At 36.8% G+C, this 24499-nt stretch overlaps 1 protein-coding gene across 1 annotated transcript in view; it reads left to right on the plus strand.

Annotated features, from left to right (window-relative positions):
• Positions 1–20023, plus strand: part of LOC306855767 (protein Niban 2-like) — a 30764-nt gene extending 10741 nt beyond the window's left edge. Inside the window, exons 5-14 of the mRNA XM_079394628.1 lie at positions 401–568; positions 7819–7934; positions 12478–12582; positions 13175–13337; positions 14319–14506; positions 14585–14740; positions 15350–15463; positions 16057–16164; positions 16784–16895; positions 17006–20023. Coding sequence (XP_079250754.1) covers positions 401–568; positions 7819–7934; positions 12478–12582; positions 13175–13337; positions 14319–14506; positions 14585–14740; positions 15350–15463; positions 16057–16164; positions 16784–16895; positions 17006–17913 — 2138 coding nt within the window. The 3' untranslated portion in view covers positions 17914–20023. The remainder of the gene's footprint in view (positions 1–400; positions 569–7818; positions 7935–12477; positions 12583–13174; positions 13338–14318; positions 14507–14584; positions 14741–15349; positions 15464–16056; positions 16165–16783; positions 16896–17005) is intronic.
• Positions 20024–24499: the final 4476 nt, after the last annotated feature.

Consider the following 24499-nt stretch of genomic DNA (forward strand, 5'->3'; position numbering starts at 1 on the left):
ACTGGTTTTGTGGTCCGGGGTCACATACTGTATAGTAATTTTTAAACGTTCAAATTTCAATTTATGAAGTAGGGCGTTATGGGTGGTGATGGCGCAGTGGATAAGACACATGCCTTTGGTGTGAGAGACCCGGGTTCGAATCCACTGTGAGACACCAATGTCCCTGAGCAAGACACTTAACCCCCTAGTTGCTCCAGAGGCGTGCGACCTCTGACATAATTAGCAATTGTAAGTTGCTTTGGATAAAAGCGTCAGCTAAATGAATAAATATAAATAATTATTATAGACGGCATGCATGCAGGATGAGTTCTTTTAATACTCTAGATTCATAGATATAGCACTGTATACAATCTAAATCATTTAAAATCATGTTCTTGTATTGTGTGCTCTGTTGTTTTAGATGCAAAGGCCAAAGCTGCCGGTGCCCCGGTTTTGAAATGTGCCACACAGTTTCCCCTCATCCTGTGGCATCCATACGCCCGCCATCACTACTTCTGTGTCATGACAGAGAAAGAACAGAAGAAGTGGCACGCCGTCTTCCAGGACTGTGTGAGACACAGCAACAACGGTGAGTCACCGTCACAAACAAAGGCAAAGCGTTCGTTCTGTTTTTAGATTGATGCCATGTGGGCTTCTCTCTTAAGTATATCTGCTTTGCTGAGTTTTAAAAAGACCTGTCTTATCTGCTTCATCTATATCACAATTACGGGAAACAGTAGTTCACATGTTAATGTTCTTTTGTTGTTTTCTGTGCACAAAAAACGCACATTGTCATGAGAAAGTTGTAGTTTGTCGGCATAAAGTAATCGATTTTGCCATGTCAACTACTATCCAAAATAACCTTAAAATGCATCTCCATACCAGAGCATTTGCTGAATAATCGTTTCTCTCTGACTTGCGTCACAGTGAGAGATGAATTAACAGAGAAATTTGAACGGTGACATTTATCTTTCCTCCCCGTCATTCAAACATAGTCTATAGAGCATTTCTAGCTAAATATGCTCAGAAATATGTGCATGCCTTTGTAAAAATTCATAGTATTACATTACCTTCAACTCCACCCTCACAAATCACCTGTCTTCTGGCTTATCGTCATATTTCAAATCACACAGCAGGGTGTGTGTCTATGCCTGTGTTTTTGAGGGGAAGAAGTGTTTGTCACAGCTTGAAATGTTGAATGCTTTTGAAATTACTTTAAGGTGTGGAGGATGTTCCTTTTGTCATTTTAACTGATGCTAAATATCCCATGCAAGAACAGTGGATTATTAAAAATAAAAAAGGATTATTAAAAATAATCACTGCAGTCTGCACCAATAGCCTAGTGGGCAGTGCGCCAACATGTGACGCAGTTGCATTATGGGCGTCCCGAGTTTGAATCCCGGCTTGAGGACCTTTTACTGATTTTCTTTTTTTTTTTTTTTTTTTTTTTTTTTCAAATGGTTATGCTTCTGTTGTTATTTTGCAGTCTTATAATTAGTGTGTGGTGTAAACAAGATTTGAAACGAAAACTCAACGGTGTATAAAAGCATAAATGGCAGTTTCACTGTTGTTTCATGTTAACCAATCGTTTTGACATCACCAAAAACCATAGCAGAGGTGAATCGAGTGCATTTTGATAAAAGATTATTAAGCCATTTATTTTATTTTGAATAACTTTGACTATAACTCATGAACAATAAGATGAGTAATGTTTTAATTAAGGTAAATGTTGACTTTCACAAGGCGTCTTAAAGAAGAAGTATTGTTCCTCAGCCCGTTTCGTATATTGATTTAAAAATAACATGTAGCATGGGACTTCATGCCAGATTAATATGTACAGCAAACATTGTGAAATCTCTAGCTTGCCTCCAGGCTTTCTAAGATCCTGAAGGTTAAGTACAGGGCCTGGCTTGGTAACAGCCCAAAAAAGTTACAAGTGCTAGTAGTTGCATGGGTAGGGCCCCATGAGTTCCGTAATGCAGAAAACGCGGATAGAATTGTGGATTCAATCATGCAGTTCTACTGTGCCATCATTGAATCCATCCTCTGGACTTCAGTAACTGTCTGGTTCAGCTCAGCTACCAAATCTGACCTCAGAAGACTACGGAGGGTAGTCCGGACTGCTGAGCGTATCATTGGTACAACCCTCCCCACTCTCCAAGAGCTGTACTTATCCAGAGTGAGCAAAAGGGCTGGTAAAATCACTCTGGACCCCTCACATCCAGCACACTCCCTCTTTGAACTGTTACCGTCTGGTCGACGCTATAGAGCTCTGAGCACCAGAACGACCAGACACAGGAACAGTTTCTTCCCTCAGGCAATCCATCTCATGAACACTCAACAATAAACGTGGAACACACAACTATAATACACTATCCATTCACCACACTCACTTATTTTATCTTTATTTTCTCATTTCTAATTTGCACATACTTGACCTGTACATACATAGTTGTCAATATTATATATTGTGTTTTTGCTGCTTTGTACATTGCCTTTTGGTTAATTGTTGTTATTCTTTTATTATCTCATGTCCTGTTGCTGTCTTTCTGTTGCACTGTGGAGCTTCTGTCACTACAACAAATTCCTTGTATGTGTAAACATACTTGGCCAATAAAGCTCATTCTGATTCTGATAAAAATGGAATTTACTGTATAACGCGGAATGTCACAGAATTTTCCAAATTTTGGATGGATAAATCAAAAGTAGATTTTAGTACACTTAAATCAAAACGCGATATAGTGTCTGTGAATACTATGTTGCGAAATACTATTTAAATATGAATTTTGCACGTTCTGCGTTTCTCTTTGTGAATGAATGGCGCTGAAGCACAGCTTCGTTTACTACATGTTCATATGTACTCACGCATGCTTCAGAATTTATGAACACAATCTCTAGAACTGCTCTGAGAGTCACTTCATTAGCCTTTTGCCATTTCTTTTGAGAACTCGTATCTCATACAATCAAAAACTTCACAGCAACCAGTCAAAATAAAAGTTTGGTTTAACTTAAAGAAACTGACCGAAATATATTGCTTAATGTAATGGTAGTACTACTACTAAAAATTAAATTTACCAGAATTAATTTAAAAGAAAAATATAAATTCACAACTATTTCTGAATAAATATATACATTTTTAAATATAAAATCAATTAATTAGACATTGCTTTGATTATAAAAATTTTATGAAACCATTAAAATGGAATCCATGAAATTAATGGAACATTGAATTTTGTAAAAAATAAAGCTGAATTTGAGAAAAACAAACATTTTATATTGCCTTAACGTCATTTTTGTTAAACTTTTAATGAATTGCTATAATGCTATTAAATAAGTTTCATGATTTCAAATAATTTGACATGCTTTTTGTTTAATAACATTTAATTTAACCATTTAAAACAGTCTAAAAAAAAATTGAATTGAAGAAAAAATTTAATCCAGAAAAATTCAAATGGAAAAAAATGGTATTTGGAAAAACCTAAGATGGAATTTGGGAAAAAATAACACTCATTTCATAGGGCCCTACATAGGGAATATCATTTGCCTTTGAGGCATCAGGGAAGGGCTCTGCAAAATCCCTGAGACCTGCCTGAAGCCTAGGGCTGAATGACTTGCATACGTGAGAACACAGCTCTATGTTTTTGCTAGAGGGTTACCAGAGGGCAGAGAAGATCAACCATATGCAAAGCTGGGGTATTACAGCAGGTGCTCAAAGTGCTTGGGTTTTATTACAGCACTGGAAAGAAATCAAGATGAATTATACACAAACGCCTTTCAAAGAGCCTAAGATAAAGCAAACCACAGATGCACTCTATTTTAAGTTGTTTTAATTTGAACTCTGGCTGTGTATAAACTCAATGCATGTTTTTATTGATCTGTCTAGCCTTCGGGTATGGGACTAAACCAGTGGAGAGTTTCAAACATTGAGGATTCAATGCAAATATTGCATTCTGAACATTTTTTTTCATCTAGTAATTGTATTCTAGTCATTGTTCGAACAGCCTGTGGTGGTGGTTAGTCATTTATTTTGTTGTAGTCGTACCTGTCTCATTGGCAACTGGGACAGTTGGTAATCAATCACATCATCACACCCATTATGACATCATAGTGTGGAGACCAATGGCAGAAAGAAAACAAACAGGTTTTAAAATTAAAGTAGAGGTGGATGTCAGTTTCATATATAGAATCGTAGACACTGTTGACAGTAACAATACACAATCAAACACAATGCTTTGAATTCAGCTGAAACTTAATAACAGCCCTTTGCGCCAAGTAATAGGCACACTGTGACTGTCTATTTGGGTAAAGCCCACATGTGAACCTAAAGAGCAGTGACTTAGATGTGATGCCAGAGTTGTTTTTTTCTTTATGTATCTCAGATGTGTCTTTTAAATAGATTATGCATTTATTTTTTTAATCACCCCAACTAGTGGTCGACTCTTATATCGACTGGACTGTTTGGCCGACGCGTTCGAGGTGGGACTTTATTTTGAAGTACCTGGTGTTTACATTCTCCCTCTTGTTCGCTGTCGTCGTTCTGTTAGACAGTTCTGTCTAATACGGATTGAAGTCTAATTATCAGACAGAACAGTTAAACAAAGGAATTAAAATGTATACAAAAGTATTATAATGATTGCTTATATTATTAGTAATACCTTCGCGTTTGCTGTCCAGCATTCAGCAAATACGCATTTAAACAAATCTTTGAATGAACACTTAATTTCACAAACTTTGCAAACCTAGTCGAATCCAGTTGTGAGATCTTGTGAAATGTGAAAAAATTAATGCGGAGAGGAGGAAAGTTCAGCTTCACTGGAGACGCGATCGACAAACTTTAAACTCGTGATTACAGATTATGCTGCCCTTTATGCATTTGCCCACTGTCATATTCATGTCATTTTCACTGTGTGCTGTGTGTAAAATGACTGTTACCTTGGCTTTATTTGAAAAAATATGATTCCCAATGCACACAAACTTCCAGAATACTGAGTGCCCTGTTGGTTACGGTGTTTACTTTCTTTTTAATTGTATTTTTTATTAAATTATATATTTATTTGTGAAAAATACATTGTCATCTAAAGCAGTGGTTCTCAAACCTGTCCTGGGGACCCCAAACCACTGCATATTTTGTACGTCTTCCCTCATTTAACACACCTGATTCAACTCATCAGCTCATTAGTAGAGTCTGCAAGACTTGAAATGGGTGTGGCCTATGAGAGAGACATACAAAATTTGTGGTGGCTGGGGGTCCCCAGGACAGGTTTGAGAACCACTGATCTAAAGTATAATTGTTTATCTTACATATTTTTTAAATCCATTTTCAAATGATTTCAAATTTCTTAAATATGAATTAAAATAAATAAAATTATATCAGCTATCGGCCACCCTGCATTCCAAGATATCGGCATTGGCATTGGCTGTCAGAAAACCAATATCGGTCGACCACTAACCCCACCTTCCCATAAAGGCTAATATATTTCCTTTTTTCTTTTATTGTAATTATGACACCATTATTTTAATTAGTGAAATTTATTTTTAAATAGTGTACAAATATGAAATGAATTAACTGATTAATTTTGTAATTCAAAAAGGTTCAAGAACTGTTTTTTTTTTTTTTTAGTTATTACTATATACTCTCTCTCTCACTCTCACTCTCATTCATATATATATATATATATATATATATATATATATATATATATATATATATATATATATATATATATATATATATATATAATAAATAAATAAATAAGACTAGGAAAAAAATCTTTGTTTGCTTATTTTACGATTTAATTTTGATTAGTTTTTATTAATTTAAATAGCTCTTGGTGTGTTAATCACAATTTTAGATTTAATAGTTTCTTTTACTGGGGTGGAAATTTTACATTCTACAAGTACTATGTTTTGAATTTTTGAAAGTACAAGTGCATTGAATTTTCTTCACTGAAATTCTAAAGGTTTAGAAAATTTGAATTATACATTTTATGGCCCCTTTAAATTAAAAAGAAACATTCTATTGTGTGTACATTCACTTGTTTTTGTTTATACCGAAACTAAACATGTAAATATTGTTAATATAATTAGCATCTACTTGTAAAAGTCAGTCCATGGTAGATTTATGTTTGTTTGCTCTAGAGTCTAGACATAGCTTTCCTCGAGATTTGGAAAGAAATGTCAATTTAAAGCTGAAATGTTTATCTTGGTTCTCATTATTGATTTAGTGATAAGACGTTTTTGTTGAAACTCATCTAGTTTCTGTGCTTTTAGCCCAAATGGGAAATGCTCCAGTGAATGGAACAGTAATCGTAAGAGTGCACACATGCGGTGGCATAGGAACCCTGGGAACCGGCCATCCCAGGAGTCTCGGCTAACCACCGTGCAGCCCCATACCAGAGGCGGCCCACACTAAACTCTACCATATGTACTATTTTTATTTTTTTGCTCAAGACTCTCGTGTTGAGTTTCTCAGGCCTGCCAGCTTGCCAGAGAAAAAGTGCAGCTTTTTTTTTTTTTTCTTTCACCTGACACACAGTGAGCCACATTCAAATGAACTTTTAATGTAAGGTGTCTCTAGTTCGTTAGGACTGCTAGTTGTATTACTGGTGGACATGTTTGGGATGAGGGGGTTTAATACTGATTTGGAGTTATTGTGTTTTATCGAGCACAGAACTCTAGGGACTTTTTCCAAGCAGACTGCTGACAAACGCATCTAGTGTTTTCTCATGGGGCTCATGCCAAGAAAAGCTAGTTATTTTCAACTTTCCTCCATTCTGTGTGTGTGTGTCTCTCTGTCTCGGCCTCCCTCTCTCTTTCTCTGAGTCCTGGAAAATGGACGCTGAGTGGATTTCCTGTTCCTGACAAACTGTTATACAATCCATCCCTCCATGTCTCACAGCTGGCTTCCTGTCTTTGTGTCAGCCAATCTGAAACTTATTGCAGCACGCAGATATATACCCCCCCAATGATTAGCTCTAGTCTTATGAGTGTTTGTGCAGTTTGCCAGTGCTCATGTCCATCTGTGTTTGTCTTTCTTTGCCCATATGTGTAACTTTATGGGTCACACTCACTTCCCGCTGCCAACAGGAAAGCAACTCTAAAAGATTCTTTATCCCAAAAGACTCAAATCTCCCTAAATAACAGCTGTTCAGATACACTTTTTTTTTTAGTAGTGGCGAGAGCATGAATGTTTGGTGTTGTTTGATCATTGTCTACATGGCAAATTGGAATTCTTTCATCACCTCTGATGTGCCGCTTTTATACAAAAAGTCCTACATCGAGCACATTATCCATCTTCACTACAGTACTGTATAATTCTCCATTTTAAGTGTTTTTCCAATAAGTCTTGTCACGTTAGGTCTTGTGGATTGTCTGCTTGAGTGGTGGTAGCTGTAGTTTCCATCCATAGACTCCCAAGTGAAGATGAGGTCTTTTTAGTGCAGGTCCTTTTCTTGAGCACAACAACTTGTTGAAATGGTAATCTATTCCTTTTCCTTGCTGGAAAACCAGGCTGTACCAGCTTAACACGATTTATAACTGGTCCAAGTTGGTCTACCAGCCGTCACCAGTTTGGACCAGCAAAAAACAAAACAAAATCAAAGCTGGTTAGGATTGTGCAGACTTGAATTCAAAACTCTTGAGGCCAATCAAACTAAATGTTTAAATTAATATTGTTAGTGCAAATCTTAGATGGTTTTGTAAAAAATGAAGTAAATGTCTAGAAGGATGTTGACAACCTTGTTGAATATATGAGCAATAGCACAAGAGTATTTGGCCATAGGTAATCATATGACAAGCTTCTATAATGTCATGTTTCTTGATCTCTCCCTCTCTCTCTAGGACTGTCAGAAGAGTGTAAGGTTGCGACACCAGCTTTCACGGATGCCCTGCGGCTCTTCAGGCAGGCCAAGGGTCACTATGGCACCTGGGACATGATGTGTGGAAACCAAGCACAGGTTGGTGAAGATCATTCATATTCGTTTTGGAACATCTGGCAGATGTCAGAAATAAATCATTTTATACAACAGGATGTTTTGCATATAAAATGCATCGTTCCATTGATTGTTGCATTTCATACAGTACGTTTAGTTAGTTTAAGGTGCTCCTGGTGCTATCTAATGGGCCTTAGACAATGTCTTGGACTCATGTGAATAAGAATGTAGACGAAATCAAAGCTTACCTGAAAAAGAACGAGACAGAGAGGAGGAAAGAACAGTTCAGACAGCATTTATCCCTGTGCTCTTCTGTTTTCCTTGGATCATTCAGATAGAGTTTCCTCTACATGTCCTCAATCCAGGATTTATCCTCTGTCCCAGACAGGTGGGAGGGCACCCAAACTTTGGCTCAGGTGTGGCTAACACTCTTAAATGAACTATTAATTTCACTGAGAACTTCAGCAGTGGAGAATTTGAGAGAATCTAGGTTGAAAAAATGAGGTCTACACGCTTAAGGTGGTCTACCAGCCTGACCAAGATGGTTTACAAAGTTAAACTTGACCCACCAACTTGTAATTGCCTTTAGACCTGGTGAATTGACAACTGACCATCTAGACCAACTAATGACCATAAATGATCCATCTTAGACCAGCTAGAAAACCATGCCAAACCAACTTCCATCAGGTGTTGATTTAAGCAGTGTTTATAGAAGGTAAAGACGGGGGCAAGAGACCATATTGTAGCTTTTTATTTTTCTCTTATACAGTATGTAATGTTAGTCATGGTTTTATGCACCAAAAAAATGTATTTACTTTTAGATTGATATTTTCCACGCTGTATGACCCTTAGAAACTCTGACTTAAACTCATGTTGTACTGTTCCTTTAGGACTTCTGTATGTAAATGATCCTTTATGGCTGGCTAACCTCCATGAGTTTTTTTTTTAAGTATTTAATGTGCGCGGTCATATCTGAATGTGCTAATATTTGTGATATCATAATATTTTTGAATGACCCATGTATCCCTCCCAAACTCATTTAAACACATAAACACACCAAAAACAACGTTTTACATCATTCCATCTGACCTGAAACCCATTTCTAAAAGACTAGATCTTTTTAAGCTTTATCTTGATAAATCAGACTGATCACTCTGTATTTAAGCTCTCTACTGTGCTGGAGCAGCACAAACCCTCAATAATGTCTAAACCGCAGAGCAGAGAGACAGCTGGGAATGTGTCATTAGAGGGGTGAGTTATGGTCAGGTCTCTGGTTTATACTGCTGTCTCATTTTAGTCATAATGTGCTAGAAATAACCTTTCTAATAGGTTTAGGAATGTCTATCTTGCCTGCTTTCTCACGTACACGCACAGATTTGAATACAATGCAAATAGGCAATCATTAAAATTATTGGGTGCTGGTTGTCCTCACACCACACACACACACACACACACACATAACCATACAGTGCCCTTAAAGGGGACCTATAATGCAAAATGCAGTTGTTGTTTTTTTTAATCTCATGTTATCTTCCATATACACCAAGAAAAATATTTAAATGAAGGTTGAAATTTAGATTTTTTTTTTTTTTTTTTTTTTGTCCCATAGTTCTTCTGTTGAAATTTGGAGTATCAAAAGTATAAATATATTTTAAAAAAAAATCTCATTAGTTAAATGAATATTCTTAAAATGAAAAGCCTTTTTGCACTGCATGTGATGTTTGGTATCAGTTAAACTGTATTTAAGGTTTTTGGGCATCCCTACATACAATGTTTAGTTTTTTTTTTATTTCAATTCAATAACCTTTTGATAGCTTTCAGTGACACAGACTGTCCAGAATTTAAGTTAAAATGCCATTTGAATATCTTCTACTATAGCTGTAAAATCCCTTTTATTTTGTGCACATTCAAGTCTGAACTGTTAGTCAAGACGTCACTTCTTGTGCATTATTGTTAGTTTGTTTTTACCAAATGAGAGATGACATTAAATGTATGGGTAGTCAACAGCCTAAGTTTTATATCTCAAGTTGTATTTGGTTGTACCTGCAATATTCCTTCAAAAGCACACTCGCACCTTCCTAAGAAATTTGTTTGTTTTGGACTTTAAATGTTTTTTTTTTTTTTTTTTGTTTTTTTTTTCTTCCTTCCAGAACACACCCAGGAAATGTTCCTTATGAATGAGCTTTTTGTGTGTATAAAGCCAATTAATGCCTCTGTTCTTACACTTTAACCAAGGAAAAGTACTATGAGTTGTATATAAAGAAGGTATTGACATTGTCCATGTGTGAGAAACATGGTCATTCCTCTTCATCCCGCCCTCCGCAGTGTTACAGAGAGTCACGGTCAGCCTGGATGTGACACCACACTGGAAACGGCTGCGTGGGCTGTTATTACTGCTGGGTGTGGGCCGTCTGTTTTTTGTTTTTCTGTCAGGGGGTCTGCGTGGTGTTATTGCCCACCTGGCCCCTGCATTGCTATGGAAACTGGGCGAGGGACGGGGGTGAGAGCGATTCTGTACTATTTACTGTCGGATGAAATTGTCAGAAGCTCATGGATTTAAGAGGAACTTGAAATCAAGCCGCTCATCCAAACATCTTTACATGAAGTTCATCGTAGAGTTACTGATACCAGTTTGTTCAGCCAAGCCTATAGCAGTAATTTGAGTTCAGTTAGCTATTGCTCATTGCTCCATTTTATGTGCATGGTGTGGCCGGATGCCTTACAGGTGACCAGCTAATACACCTCAAATAAATGACAATCAATCACTGTCAGGTCATAAAGAAGCCCCTTTCGCTGACTTCATTACCCCCAACCACCTCACTCTCACTCTCACTCTCACTCTCTCACACAAACACATTATTTGATATCGGGCAATATTAAAGTGTGAGCTAATCCTAATATTTAGACAGTGAACGTGTCATGCTTGGTGTGTTATCTACGATAAACCAATTGTCCCATCCCTAAAAACACACATGAAAAGAGCGGACTTATTTTTGCTGACATGCTTGTCGTCATCAAAGGTTGTTTCTGATTTGGCTGTCATCGCATGAAATACAGTGAGAATGAACAAAGCAGCCATCTGTGATGGGCGTCTAAGTTGTGGATTTGAAAGATCAAGCATTGTTTCAGGAATTGATAGTTTGACATTGTACAGTCTGCAGTCTAGTTACTGAAGATATGCATGCAAAACCACTGAGCTGTTAGCATGAAGTTAATGATAGGGGAAGTCGTGGCCTAATGGTTAGAGAGTTAGACTCGTAGTCAAGTCAATATTATTTGTATAGCGCTTTTAACAATGCAAATTGTGTCAAAGCAGCTTTACATCGGCTTAATATAAAGCTGGGTGGCTTTATATCAGCTTTACAGTATTTAGACGGGGAAATAGTTTGTCGAAATAGTGTCATTCTCCTCTGGCCAGACAAAATCAGCAGTTTTTGGGGATCAGTCTCTGGGGCTCATCTAGGTGTCGTGGCTGTAGAGGTCATCTCTAGGTGCTGATCCACCATCTGATCTGGATACAGTCTGGATCTGGGTGGCTACGGTGACCTCGGAGTAAGAAAGAAACAGACTAATATTAGCGTAGATGCCATTCTTCTAACAATGTATAAAAGTACATCAGGTGTTTTGGGAAGTGTTCCCGGTTCCGGTGGACCTAATTAATGCAGCCTAACAATCCTTTGATGGATTTGAATTATAGAAATGCGATGGTGTATTATGTGTAAGCCAGGTTAAAGAGATGGGTGTTTATTCTAGATTTAAACTGACCGAGTGTGTTTCCTTCCCGAACAGTGTTAGGTAGATTATTCCAGGGTTTGGGCGCTAAATAGGAAAACGATTTCCCGCCCGCAGTTGATTTTGATATTCTAGGTATTATCAAATGGCCAGAGTTTTGAGATCGCAGCGGACGTGAAGGACTATAATGCGATAAGAGCTCACTCAAATACTGAGGTGCCAAACCATTCAGGGCTTTATAGGTAATTAGCAAGATCTTAATGTATACGATGTTTAATAGGGAGCCAGTGCAGTGTTGAGAGAACCAGGTTAATATGGTCATACTTCTTGGTTCTAGTAAGAACTCTAGCTGCTGCATTTTGAACCAGCTGGAGTTTGTTTATTAAACGTGCAGAGCAACCACAAAGGTTGCGGGTTCGAGTCTCAGGCCGGCAGGGATTGTAGGTGGGGGGAGTGAATGTACAGTGCTCTCTCCACCTTCAATCCCACACCTGAGGTGCTCTTGAGCAAGGCACCGAACCCCCAACTGCTCCCTGGGCGCCGCAGCATAAATGGCTGCCCACTGCTCCGGATGTGTGTTCACGGTGTGTGTGTGTTCACTGCTGTGTGTGTACACGTTGGATGGGTTAAATGCAGAGCACGAATTCCGAGTATGGGTCACCATACTTGGCTGTATGTCACTTTCACTTTTCTTTCACTTTCATGATGCTCTCGAAACGTTCTTATCAGTTTCTTAAGCACTATTCAAATTCTGTCATCATTATTTAAATGGTACTTCCAGTTGCTGTGTAACCACTGGCTTTTTTCATCTACATCTGTGTGTTTGTGTGTCTAGATTCTTGCTAACCTGGTGATGGAGACTTTGCACCCTGAACTGAAGAATCTGATCGTGCCTCGGCTGAAAGGAAAACTACAACAGAGACAGAGGGACTGGATGCTGGTTGGTTCTCATATGTAAATTCTAAAGCTGTTAAAAGAATCTTCTGTTCGTTTACACAAGTATTTGCGAACCATTTTCATAATTGCATAATGCAATATTGATTTTATAATAGATTTTTTTTTTTTTAATCGATTCCACATTTTCAAGCTAACGAGAAGTATCATTTGGAATAAAAATAATAAAAATATTACTATTGGAATAAATATCACTATTAAAATAAAATATAATATATAACATTACCAATTGGTTTAACTCTTTTTGAGGCTTCCATGGCTCACAACTCTCACAATTTTGACGTCCTTATCTGTGTAAGCCAGCTAGATTGTTACCTTGGCGACAAGTTTACTATCTCGTAATGTTGTAATACATTACACAAACAAATCATTTAGGTTTGTAAGGCATAAAAAAACAAATGCACGTCATCAGCAAATGTACTGAACATGTGCAGACATTCCCCACTGACCCACTTTCTAGTTGAGCCCTTATTGAATTACGTTTGTTACTGGATTAAGGAATTAATTTATACATGTATGTATATCTGCTGCGATTTTTCTTTGAGGTTTGCTTATCATCTGTTTGTTTGCCTTGTTAGATCTCTGATGCAGTATACAGACAGGTGCTGTCACAGACAAAAACTCAACACGAAGCTCTGGCTCAAGTATGTGAGTTGGAGCGCCCCTGTCTGGACTCTGCTCTGCGCACAGATATGGATCAGATCATTACGTCCAAAGAGCACGTTTCTGGAAAGATCCGTGGTAAGAGAAAAACCAATCAACCTTCTCTGTGGAGCTTACTAATGTGTCATACATGTCCACACACTTCTGATGTTGCTTAAAAAAAAAACACACTCAAAAAATGCAAGAGCAAAAACACATTGCCTGATTTGACAAGACCTTAAGATGCTATAATTGTATGTGTATAATAAGTTTAGTGTTTTATCATCAGTCTTTTTGCTGTGTTCTGATGATTCAGGATTACAGATACTTTTGAATCTACACTTAATGATTGTGACTTCATTTAATACACAGTTTATGCCACAATTTATTTTAACTTGCCCTATTCTTAGCTGCACTACTTCAGTCTCACATTCTTCCACATGATCCTTCTTTCATTGGAATTCAGTCTCAGTCAACATAGTTTGGCTTTAACCTAAAATGCTCTGACTGTCCTGCCATATAATGTAGGTTTGGCAAGAGTACTACATTTTTCTTGTCATTTGTGGCTAGGACTGTGTTCCACCCATAGCACATTTCAAATAACACGAGCGAAATTATCTTGACAGCATGTTTTTGAGTATTTGTACAGATCTCTGAATTATTAGTCCATCTGTGTACTTGTTTTATTCTATTATTCTTACGGAATAATAGTGGTTGTTTTGACACACAGGACAGGTGCTTTCCTACAATCAGCCGTTCACAAATACCAGGGCCCATTATGTGGCCTAGAGTCATTGTGATCAGTCTTAAGCTTTCATAATTGAGTCTTTTCTAAAGCGTTCTTTGTTTTGATGCAATTTGAGGAGTGAGACAACATGATTTAAACATAAAAGTCCCTTGTAGGTCAGGATGTCTCTCACAACCTGAAAACAAACACATGTGGAATTTCACATGTGTGCCGAACATTTCACATGAATTTAAAGTTTCAGTTTTCATGCAATCAACTGTAATTTACATTTTTTTCCTCTTTAAGGGGCGTTCTTCTAGTGCACTAATATTTGTCTAATCCTCTTCTTGAAGCGTTGGTGTTGCCCCGTGTCGAACAGCTTGTGAGAAGCAAGGTTCAGCCCTACATCCACTCCATCCTGGAGGCCCTCATGGAGCCCACCAGCAGAGGATTCTCTGAAGTGAGGGACATCCTCTTCCGTGAGCTGGTGGAGGTCAGCAAGAACACCATGAACGATAGCAGCAGTGAGAAACTGGGAGAGGTGAGGCAGGACTTTGATTAACAATGTTAGCAGAGCCTTTTTAAAGCGATTAGCTAACTCAAAATCCTCTCTTCGTAGCATATGGACAAGATTTCCATGTTGGCCTTCCATCCGGTGAAGATGCAGAGCTGTTATGAGAAGATGGAGGCATTGAACCTTGAAGGCCTCCAGCAGAGATGTGATGTGTCCAGTCCCTCTGTGTTCATCCAGAGAGCTCAGATCCTCATGAGACAGGTATTTCCTCTTTTTTTTTTTTTTTTTTTTAATATACCAGATTTGAAGATTTGAATATCTAAAACTTCTTGAAGTTTTGCAGTAATTGGCACTAGCACTTCAAATTGATTTGATTATACATAGCCTGCATTCATTTTTCTGGTGTCTACCAACAAAATAAAAAAAACAAGCATTCACATCGATTTAGCAGTGAGGCCAAGAGCATGAATCAATGAGAAAAATGGCTAAAGCATATTAAAGGGAAAGCAGTTTGTTGTTAATGAGCGCCACCCTGAGGTAATATCTCTTATTGCAGGTATGTTGGCAGTTCAGACTCCTACTGAGATTTTACAAAATCAAAGGATACACTGTTGTCTGACAGCTAATTAAAAAGTGTCAAAAATAGCAAGTGAAACAGATCACATCTGTCTGTCTAATCTATTTTGGTATATAATATCCCATGGTCATCCTAGTATTATATACTTGCAGAAAATGTGCATACTGAATACTTTTACTTTGTGATATGTTATTCCAAAGTAGTCTTTGTCCTTTAGAATTATATCATATTTACAAATAAACCATCAAAGTTGATGAGAATCCTTCCTAAAATTCCTCTCTTGATGTATGTAGCAAATGGACAACGCAGTGCACACTTTTGAGCAGCTGGTCCGTCAGAGTCTAGACGGCCACAGTGGGGAGGATCTCTGCAAGACCATCCAGCGCTGTCAGGACCGAGTACTCAAAGTAAGTGTGTTATGCTGGGTACACACTAAAAGAAAGATCTTCAAAATGTGAGAGACCACAAAAATCCTAGATTTAACCGTTTTGCTTTTCAACCAAGAGTCCTGACTGTGAACACGGGAAATCTCGCAAAATCTCTGGAGACTAGAACAAAGAACATGCAAGGGCAATAAAATATAAATTATATCAAATATGCGCCATTTGTTATGCTTCCGTCTTCTGTCAGCTCGCTATCTGATTGGATATTGTTTCGTTTCACGTGATAAGCTCAACATCGTATGCGCGTTTGTCCTCGGGGTCCCCCTTCTGAGCAGATTCAGTCACTCTTAACACGCCTCACACCACAGGAAAATCTGATAAGATAATCTTTAGAACCACCAAGATAATCGGGACATTACCTAGGATTGTCGGAAGGGGAGAAATCAGCCCAAAATCAGCCCGATTATCTTGTGGTGTGTACCCAGCATTAGTTGGGTCTTAACTCACAAAGCTGAAACCGGTTTTGTTACTCAGCTCTTGGGTCATAGCTGTATTAGAACATTTGTGAATATCACCTTCATTTTTTCATTTTAATTGTATTTGTTTATGACCTGCAGAAATATGACTATGACAGCAGCACAGTGAGGAAGAAGTTCTTCAGGGAGGCTTTGCTTCAAATCATCATTCCGTACATGCTGAAACAGCTCTCCCCATCCTGTTCACCGGTGGGTAAAATGAATCCGCCTCTGTCTGTGACATTTGGAAGTGCTGTTGTTCCGTGTAATTTTTTTAAAATGAATTTTATGCTACACATCCCCTTGTAAGAAAAAACAGGTAATTTTTCCTACTGTGTCGCTCTTTTAATATTTCTCAGATATTAATGGGAGCTCAGGTCAAAAATGTCACCAAAAGAGAGAAAATGACCCAGAAATTAAACTGGTGACAAAAAATAAATATATATATTATATATAATTTATTCAGATTTATTGACTTGTTGCTAATAATAATAATATTGATGCTGTTGATGGTGGTAGTAGTATTTGTAACCAGATAATATAAAAATATAATATAAATTATTGTATTTAAATTAAATTATCTGGTTACAAATACTAACATCATCATTATTATTTGTAACCAGATCATTCATTATTATAATTTATACATTTATTATATGTTGTCGCTGATAATAATAGTTTATTATTATTATTATTATTTGTAACCAGATAATTAATTCCATACGATGAGTTTGATTTTATTTGTAAATGATAAATATACATATTTTACACAAAATTAGGAAACATGGTGTTATATGGGGAAAAAAACTTTTTTGTCTTTGACATCTAGGATCTGCCCAAGTTCAAGGAGCTCATCTTTGAGGACTTCTCTAGATTCATACTGGTAGAGAACATCTTTGAGGAGGTGGTCCTGCAGTCAGTCAGCAAGGACATCATGATGGGTGAGTGTTTGCACAGCAGCCCCTTTAGCACAATATAGCACGGCCCCCATTTTTTACTGCTTAAAAGTAGTGTTGCAATGTGTTTTCAATCATTCCTTTTCATTCTGCAGCTGTGAAGGAAGCTGCGGTCCAGCGAAGGCACAACCTGTACAGAGACAGCATGGTCCTGACCAACAGTGACCCCAACCTGCACCTGCTGGGAGAGGACGCCATCGACTGGGCTGGACAGTTCGGAGGAGTAAAAGGAGAGAGGCAAGGCGGCGAAGTGGCCAACAGGAAACGCAAACAGATTGTCTCCATGATCCACCTGGATGGGATGCCTCTACCATACGAGTCCATCCAGGAAGTACCAGGAGTAGACGGCATTCCAGAGGAGAACGAAGGGCAGACCGAACAAGATCCTGAAACAGAAAGACCTGTGAACCTAATACAGCACGTACCAATCGAGAAAGAACCAAGTTCTCCTGACCGCATCAATGAGATCCGAGACCTCATAAACCCCGTGCTGGAAGTTGTCGAAAAAGACTGCTCACAGTTGACCAATGGAATGTTGCCTTTGGAAGAAGGCGATGAGGTGAAGCACATCACAACGGTTACTGAGATCGTGCCAAGGGAGTCGCCAAAAAAGGTTGATGAAGAATTAGATACCGCCCAGATCGAACAGTCTTTAGAAAAGGAGCAGTGCATATCTGCGATTGAAAGCGCCATTCAACAGATCGAGATTGCCATCCAGGAAGACCCCAGTGAGAACCTGAGCGAAGGCGCCATTGACTCTGATGGGGAATTTGCTCAAACCTCTACCAACTCCAGCCCTCTTCATCACGATGATAGTGGATTTCAGTCTCCAGCCAATGATAATGTAGAAGAAATGGAGCCTCAGCCAATCACAGACGAGGTGGTGGACACAGAACAAGTGATGTTAACTCTGGTGGAGGGAGTGAAGAGTAGCATTGATTTAGACGCCAAAGCTCCTTGTGATGCTTCAGAAAAGAAATCAGAATTTAAAATTGAAAGTTGAAAGTGAGATATAAAACATTTTATAAACAGTGTTTGCTGACACTTTTTTTTGCTTTCCATCAGCAACACTGTATGGTTAATATTTCAGCCAATTTGTTGTTAATTTAATTTTAATTACAGTTTTATTTTCTGTTTTTCCAGTTAATTTTGTGGATGTTTGTCAATGAGAAATTTTTGTATATAGAATATTCTCTTAGGCTATATACACACAGATTTATATGACCTTCTGTGCCTTTTTTTATTTTATGTAATTCACGACTCCCACACTAATTATGTGGCAGAGGTTTCATAAACTGTCATTTATCTTGGACAGTTCCATTTCCTGTTCCTGTGCTCACTTGTTAGACTGCGGTTTGGTTGCGGGTGGCGTAAACCAGCATGCTTTCACCTCTTGACATCAGGAGGTTAACTAATGTAGGGCTGCAACTAACGATTATTTTGATAATCGATTAGTTGGCCGATTATTCTTTCGATTAATCGGATTAAAAAATATTGACCAAAAAAAACACTATTCCACATTCTGCCCAATGTCCTTCAAACAAACGTGACAACTGAATGCTATGAAAACATACAGTGCTTAATTAGACCACTTAGCATAATAAAGAGAAAACATATTTTAGAAATTTGTCAAAAATTTGTTTAAATTTAAAAATGTTATTGTCATTTATTAGACATAATAATAAAAAATGGCCTCATAACAGCTTGCATTCTTGCTGGTATTGTTTATGTACTTTTTGACTGCAATTGGGTATCGTGAAAAAAAAATACTCAAATAAAAAATACAAGAAAAAATAAGTGCTCTGGTTTTCTTTCATAGATAACAGCAATAATGATATTATAGCATTAAAAATAGCCTACTACTGTTACTAAAGAGCTTACACATATTGGAGTACTAACCAGTACAGAAAGCCGAAAAATGATTTTGGTTATCACCAATACTGTTACTTTAGAGCAGCAGTGGCACAAACCTTACATAAACACATTGTTAAACTTACATCAATTTGTTAAGCATTGTAAAAATTGAATATAGTTTAAACCTCTATTAAAAATTAAAATAATAAAGATAATAATAAAGACGAATAAAAACACAAACTCAGTGTTAACCAACAGGTAAGAGTAATGTTCTGCAGGAACTACTTTGATCACAGTCACCTCGTCATTTCTTTATCCTGTAAAAGGCCGTTATGGAGCGTCTCATGTTTATATTCAGACAGACAATTACACGCTGTTATCCCTTTAAAGTTCCTACTCTCATAAAATATTTTAATTTATTTTAAACCTTAAATTAACTTTCAACAACAGATAATTCAGCACAATGGATATGTTTGCGCTGAAAAGCCTATTAATTGTCTCCCTCTCTACTGTGTTCTGTCCGTCTGACGCGCGTGCGCGCGCCCGCCGCGCCGGCGCTCATTCGGTATTTTAAACTTAACACAGACTGTCAGGACGGACCTTTATGCAAAAATGGATATGCTCGCGTGAATTTGTGGCATTTATAGATAAGGATATGACCGTAAACTGAACGTTTTTGCGCTGAGGACGCACACGCATCTGTCAAAGCGCCTGACAGGGCAAGCCATTACTCTTATGCATTAACTTAAAGCTTAAAATAAAGAATTATCATGTTTTGGGCAGCTTGGATCACGTGCTTCTCCGGCAGAATCTCATTCTGTTTCCTCCACTATTTTTAGATGCATTTTGTCCATAGAAATGCATTATTCAGTGCCGTAATTTGACTAACCAGCTGAAGTTGGACGTGCACTGTGGGCAGACCCGATTAATCGATAATGAGAATCGTTGTCGATGATTTTCATAATCGATAATAATCGATTTTATCGATTAGTTGTTGCAGCCCTAAACTAATGCAAATGTATGGACTTCACCTGAATGTACTCCTATCAGAATCTGTGACTTGGTGCATTTGACAGGATCTCAAAAGTACAGTGATATTTCATAGGGGCCATCTGAAACTTTTTTTTTTTTTTTTGCCTTCTGTTAATTGTGGAATATATTCAAACACTAATTGTACATGTATTAATGCAACGTAATTAAGCACTTAAACAATAACTGTGCAAATGCATTCAGATAAATTAAAGCTTGCTTTTTAATGCTTGTTGACTTCCTTTTGTGGTTTTAAAGTGAGCTAATTCCTATAGAATGCATTAACACTCTGTACTGTGTTTAGTGCTCACAGACGTGCTGTGACCCAGATTCACATCCTCCACCTGTTTGTGTGTGTTATGGAAGATGGAAATCCCATTACTGAGTAGCAGATAGAGCTTCACGGCAAAGGATTGAAGTAGGTGTACAAAAATCCTCAGAATCAGTTCACATCTTAGTTTAGTAGCTTTGTGGAAACTTTGGGGAGCTCAGTTCATATGTAAACGTGAGCAGTTCTGAGACATCATACAGAACTGGTGGGCAAAGGTTTGCTCGGGATGTAGCTGTGGGATTTACTTTTTTTCTTTTTGCTAGAATTATTAAACCGTTAATTCATTACTGGTCATATTTATATTTTAATGTTTTCTGCTCATTTATCTAACAGTTTAGCTCCACACATATTTCACTGGTTATTTATTTTTAAAGTGTTGTGATATTTTCTACATCTTCTGTTCTTTTGTAAGGCAGCAATGGATAAATGACTATTATTTTGAAATGTGTATGCTGTGTAAATTAATTTTAAGATGTTACACTGGCTTTCAAAAATTTGGAGTAATTTTCTTAAAGAATGTAATACACATTAAAATGATATGACATCTAAGACTTACACGGTTACAAAAAGAATCTATTTCAAATGCTTTTCTGTTTGAACCTTTGATTCATCAGATAATCATGAAAAAATACATTAAAGTAGCACAACTATTTTATAGAAATAGAATTTTGGAAAAATATTTTATTCATATAAAGTCTGAATGGCAAATAATTGCTTGCAGTTAAATCCTGAAAAAAAAACAGAAGTACTTATCTCGGTTCCTGTTGGTGTTGTTCATCCAAACGTGGTGGAAAGTCTTGATTATCACATTCTGTTAAATCTACCCTTCGTAATTTAGGTGTTCATATGGGACAAGCCTTCAGTCTTGATCAACATGTAAATTATTTGGGTCATCAGTTGAGAAACATGGCAAAATTGAGGCCAGTTGTGTCGACAGCGGGATGGAAATGATTATATGCGAGTAACAGGATTGAGATTTTAGGATAAAATTAGCAAATACATACAATCTAGCCACATGGAGTACATGATCAAATTATGAGAATACTCCGCAAATTATAGTGATTCACCAAAAATTTGTGTTAGGTGTTAGGGTAACAGGACTGAGTGAAAACCTGTTTTATCCTAAATATTATACATTTATTTTGAAATAAAGGTATTTAAAGCACAGATGGGATATGAAGGTACACAAAATAAAAATGTTTTCTGAAGGATTTTAAACATTATATTTCAAGTTAAAATGTAGCGTTAGACACTGGGGACATGTACAAATGCTATATTTTCAGTGTTTTAGGTAGATTTTAATAACTTTTTTAATTATATAAACACCTTATTGATGATGTACATTTTGTACAGGCAGAATATAAACACAATGTGCAAAGTTTTACATTAAATGGTTTCCCATAGAAAACCATTAGAAGGAAAACACTGAGCGGATTGCGTTCATATTCCGGCCTCATCTGCTTGCCTATGTAAACTATGCATCGTTAATATGGTGAATACTGAATTTGATCTTTTAATATTAATACAATTTTAATTTCAATAAAATTTTAAATATATCACGGCACTTTAAGTGTTTTTACAAGGTCTTGTCGCACTGTTTAATGATTGAATATTGTCACGGGTGCTTAATATGGATTGCAAATGGCCAAAACTTGCATTTTGTTCAGAAATACCTTTGTTTTATTCTTTTGAGAGGTGATCTAAATATTTGCGGCTGGGAAACAGATGAAAAGTTGACACGCTTGGCTTGTGCTGCAGTTTTATGTTTTGCCCTCCAAGTCTTCGAGCCGGTCACATGACTGAAAACTATGAATAAGGAGGGCTATTTGCACTTAGTGTAAATCAGGGGTCTCCAAACCTTATTTCATTCGGGAGCTACTTTTTTAAAAATGAAAGCGGCTGAGAGCTACCAATTTTATACAGTACTTAAATCTCTTAATGTATAAATCCAAACTGTTATATATGGCGTTATTAAAATTTGCTGGAAATATTAAAAAAAGTATTATCACAAAAGCCAACAAATAAAATTAGCAGCACTATGCACTTTTTATTTGTATAAATAGTGAAATAAAACATAAAAAAAAAAAATCACGGCAGATTTTAAACTAACTAAAAACATTCATAACATGCTATCTACTGACATGTACTAAATGTTCAAATAAAGCTTTGACCATTTTTAAAAATAAAATTATAACATCAGCTTTTTTTTAATAAAATAAAATGCATTTTATCTGGTCCATAAACGGTTCTACATGAGCTAATGTGCATTCCAACAATCTCAACACTAACAAGGTAGGCTATTTTCCATTGACCGGTTAAGATTTAAAATCTTGGTCTGATTTTCACATTGGTCTGAACAAAAATATGGCAGACAGACTGAATGAATTTGTAAATCCACAGAGGGCGCTTATGAACTGCAGAGCTGTTTCAACGGTGCATTGGTCTCTTCTTGGAGCTGGTTAGAGCTAAACTGTGCAGAGCTGCGGCCCTCCAGGAATTGAGTTTGAGACCAATAAGTAACCAAAGCTGCCCTGCGCTGCACTTCTAAACGTTGCTTTATTATGCATTACAAGGAGGGAAGGTGGAAAGCAAATGCCATCAAAACTTTTCCTATTATGCATCCACACAAATAATGAAATCATATAGTGTTTATAGTGTTAAATAATTTCCCTCAGCAGTCTGCCTTCAGTCGTGTTTTCACACAAAACGAAACTACTTGTTGCGCCTGCGTGAGACTCTTAATAACTTTCATTAAAGCTGAACTGTATTTACTATGAGTTTTTCAAATCACGATAATCAAATACGGGTTTAATGATAATTAAAATACGTAACGGGATCATTAAAATAACCTCACGGCCGATATATCTTGGCGAGCTACCTCCAATCAGGCTGCGAGCTGGACATGTTGGAGACCCCTGGTGTAAATAGACACTCCGTTTTAAAAATGTACACTGTTAAAATAGCAATATTTTCTGCTATTTGTACTACTTATTGCACATAGTGGCAATTATCTGCACCTCAGTATTGTAGTACATTATAAAACAGTACGCAATAATAACGCATTGAGTGTAGGCCTAAATTATAGTTTTAATTCAAATTAAACTTGCGTCAAAAAGCACGCGCCTTACCATCTATGCCACTGAAACTGATTCAAATTGAGCCTCTTTTTTTTAGTGTCGACTAACCCAATCACGCATTGGTGGGTGGAGTTAGCGTAAATGGCCTCTGCCAACAAGGCGGGCTATTTGCACTTAATGTAAATAGACACTCCAAAAAAAATATGCTATTTGCACTTAATGTAAATAGACACTCCAAAAAAAATATGCTATTTGCACTTAATGTAAATAGACTCTCCAAAAAAAATATGCTATTTGCACTTAATGTAAATAGACACTCCAAAAAAAATATGCTATTTACACAGTGCAAATAGCCGCTGCCTTTTTAAAAAGCAGCTGAAAACTCACTTGTTCAAACTTGCTGTCGTCTACTTTGTTTTTTTTAATTGTCATATCCATTTTTATTCTTCAAATGTTTACTTTTTTGTTGTAAAGCACTTTGTGACACTTGAGCTTGAAAGGTGCTATAGAAATAAATATTACTTAATGAAAAATGTGTGTAAAATAGCATAAATGGGTTTTCCCATTATATACAATGTATCTATATACTATCTAATTTGCATGTTAATGTGTTTTTGGGGCGACATAGAATGAAAAAATAATGGGAGTAATATTTCGCAAGATTTTCATAATATCTAATATTTCATATGAATATTTATATATAATTGCTCTCTATTCATTTGTGGTGTCCCCCAAAATGTCCTCTACTGCGAACATGTATGAAATCGATGTCCTGTTTCATAACAGAAAGTCAAATTTTGATTTAAAACCCCATTACATTTTTCTGAGATGTTGATTTATGACAATTTGAAAATTAGTCACATTTTATGTGATATTAAAATATTAGCATATTTCCATAACGGTGTTAAATTTTATAATTTAATTAATTTACATGATTTTTAAAGACCAAGCAGAGGGAGTGGTCATGGTGAAACATCCAATCATATGGTATCTCTGAAAAGCCCAGAATGTGTTCTGTACAGGACATCGAGATTTAAAACTGTGGCATGTAAGGTCTCAGAGACATCCCTAAAAAAAGAATGGGTAACGCTTTACAAAACGGTTCATTAGTTAACAACATTAGTAAACATAATAATAATACAATACATTTATTTTTATATAGTGCCTTTAAAAGTTAATTCTCAAAAGCGTTTTACACTTAAAAGAGTACTAAGTCAAAAAAAAAATACTAAGTCTAAAAAAAAAAATAGAGAGGTAACAAAAACATCAAAAAGAATGAAGGGAAAAACAATACCCTT

The sequence above is a fragment of the Barbus barbus genome (assembly GCF_936440315.1).
Source record: "Barbus barbus genome assembly, chromosome: 36".
In the NCBI taxonomy this organism is placed as follows: domain Eukaryota; kingdom Metazoa; phylum Chordata; class Actinopteri; order Cypriniformes; family Cyprinidae; genus Barbus; species Barbus barbus.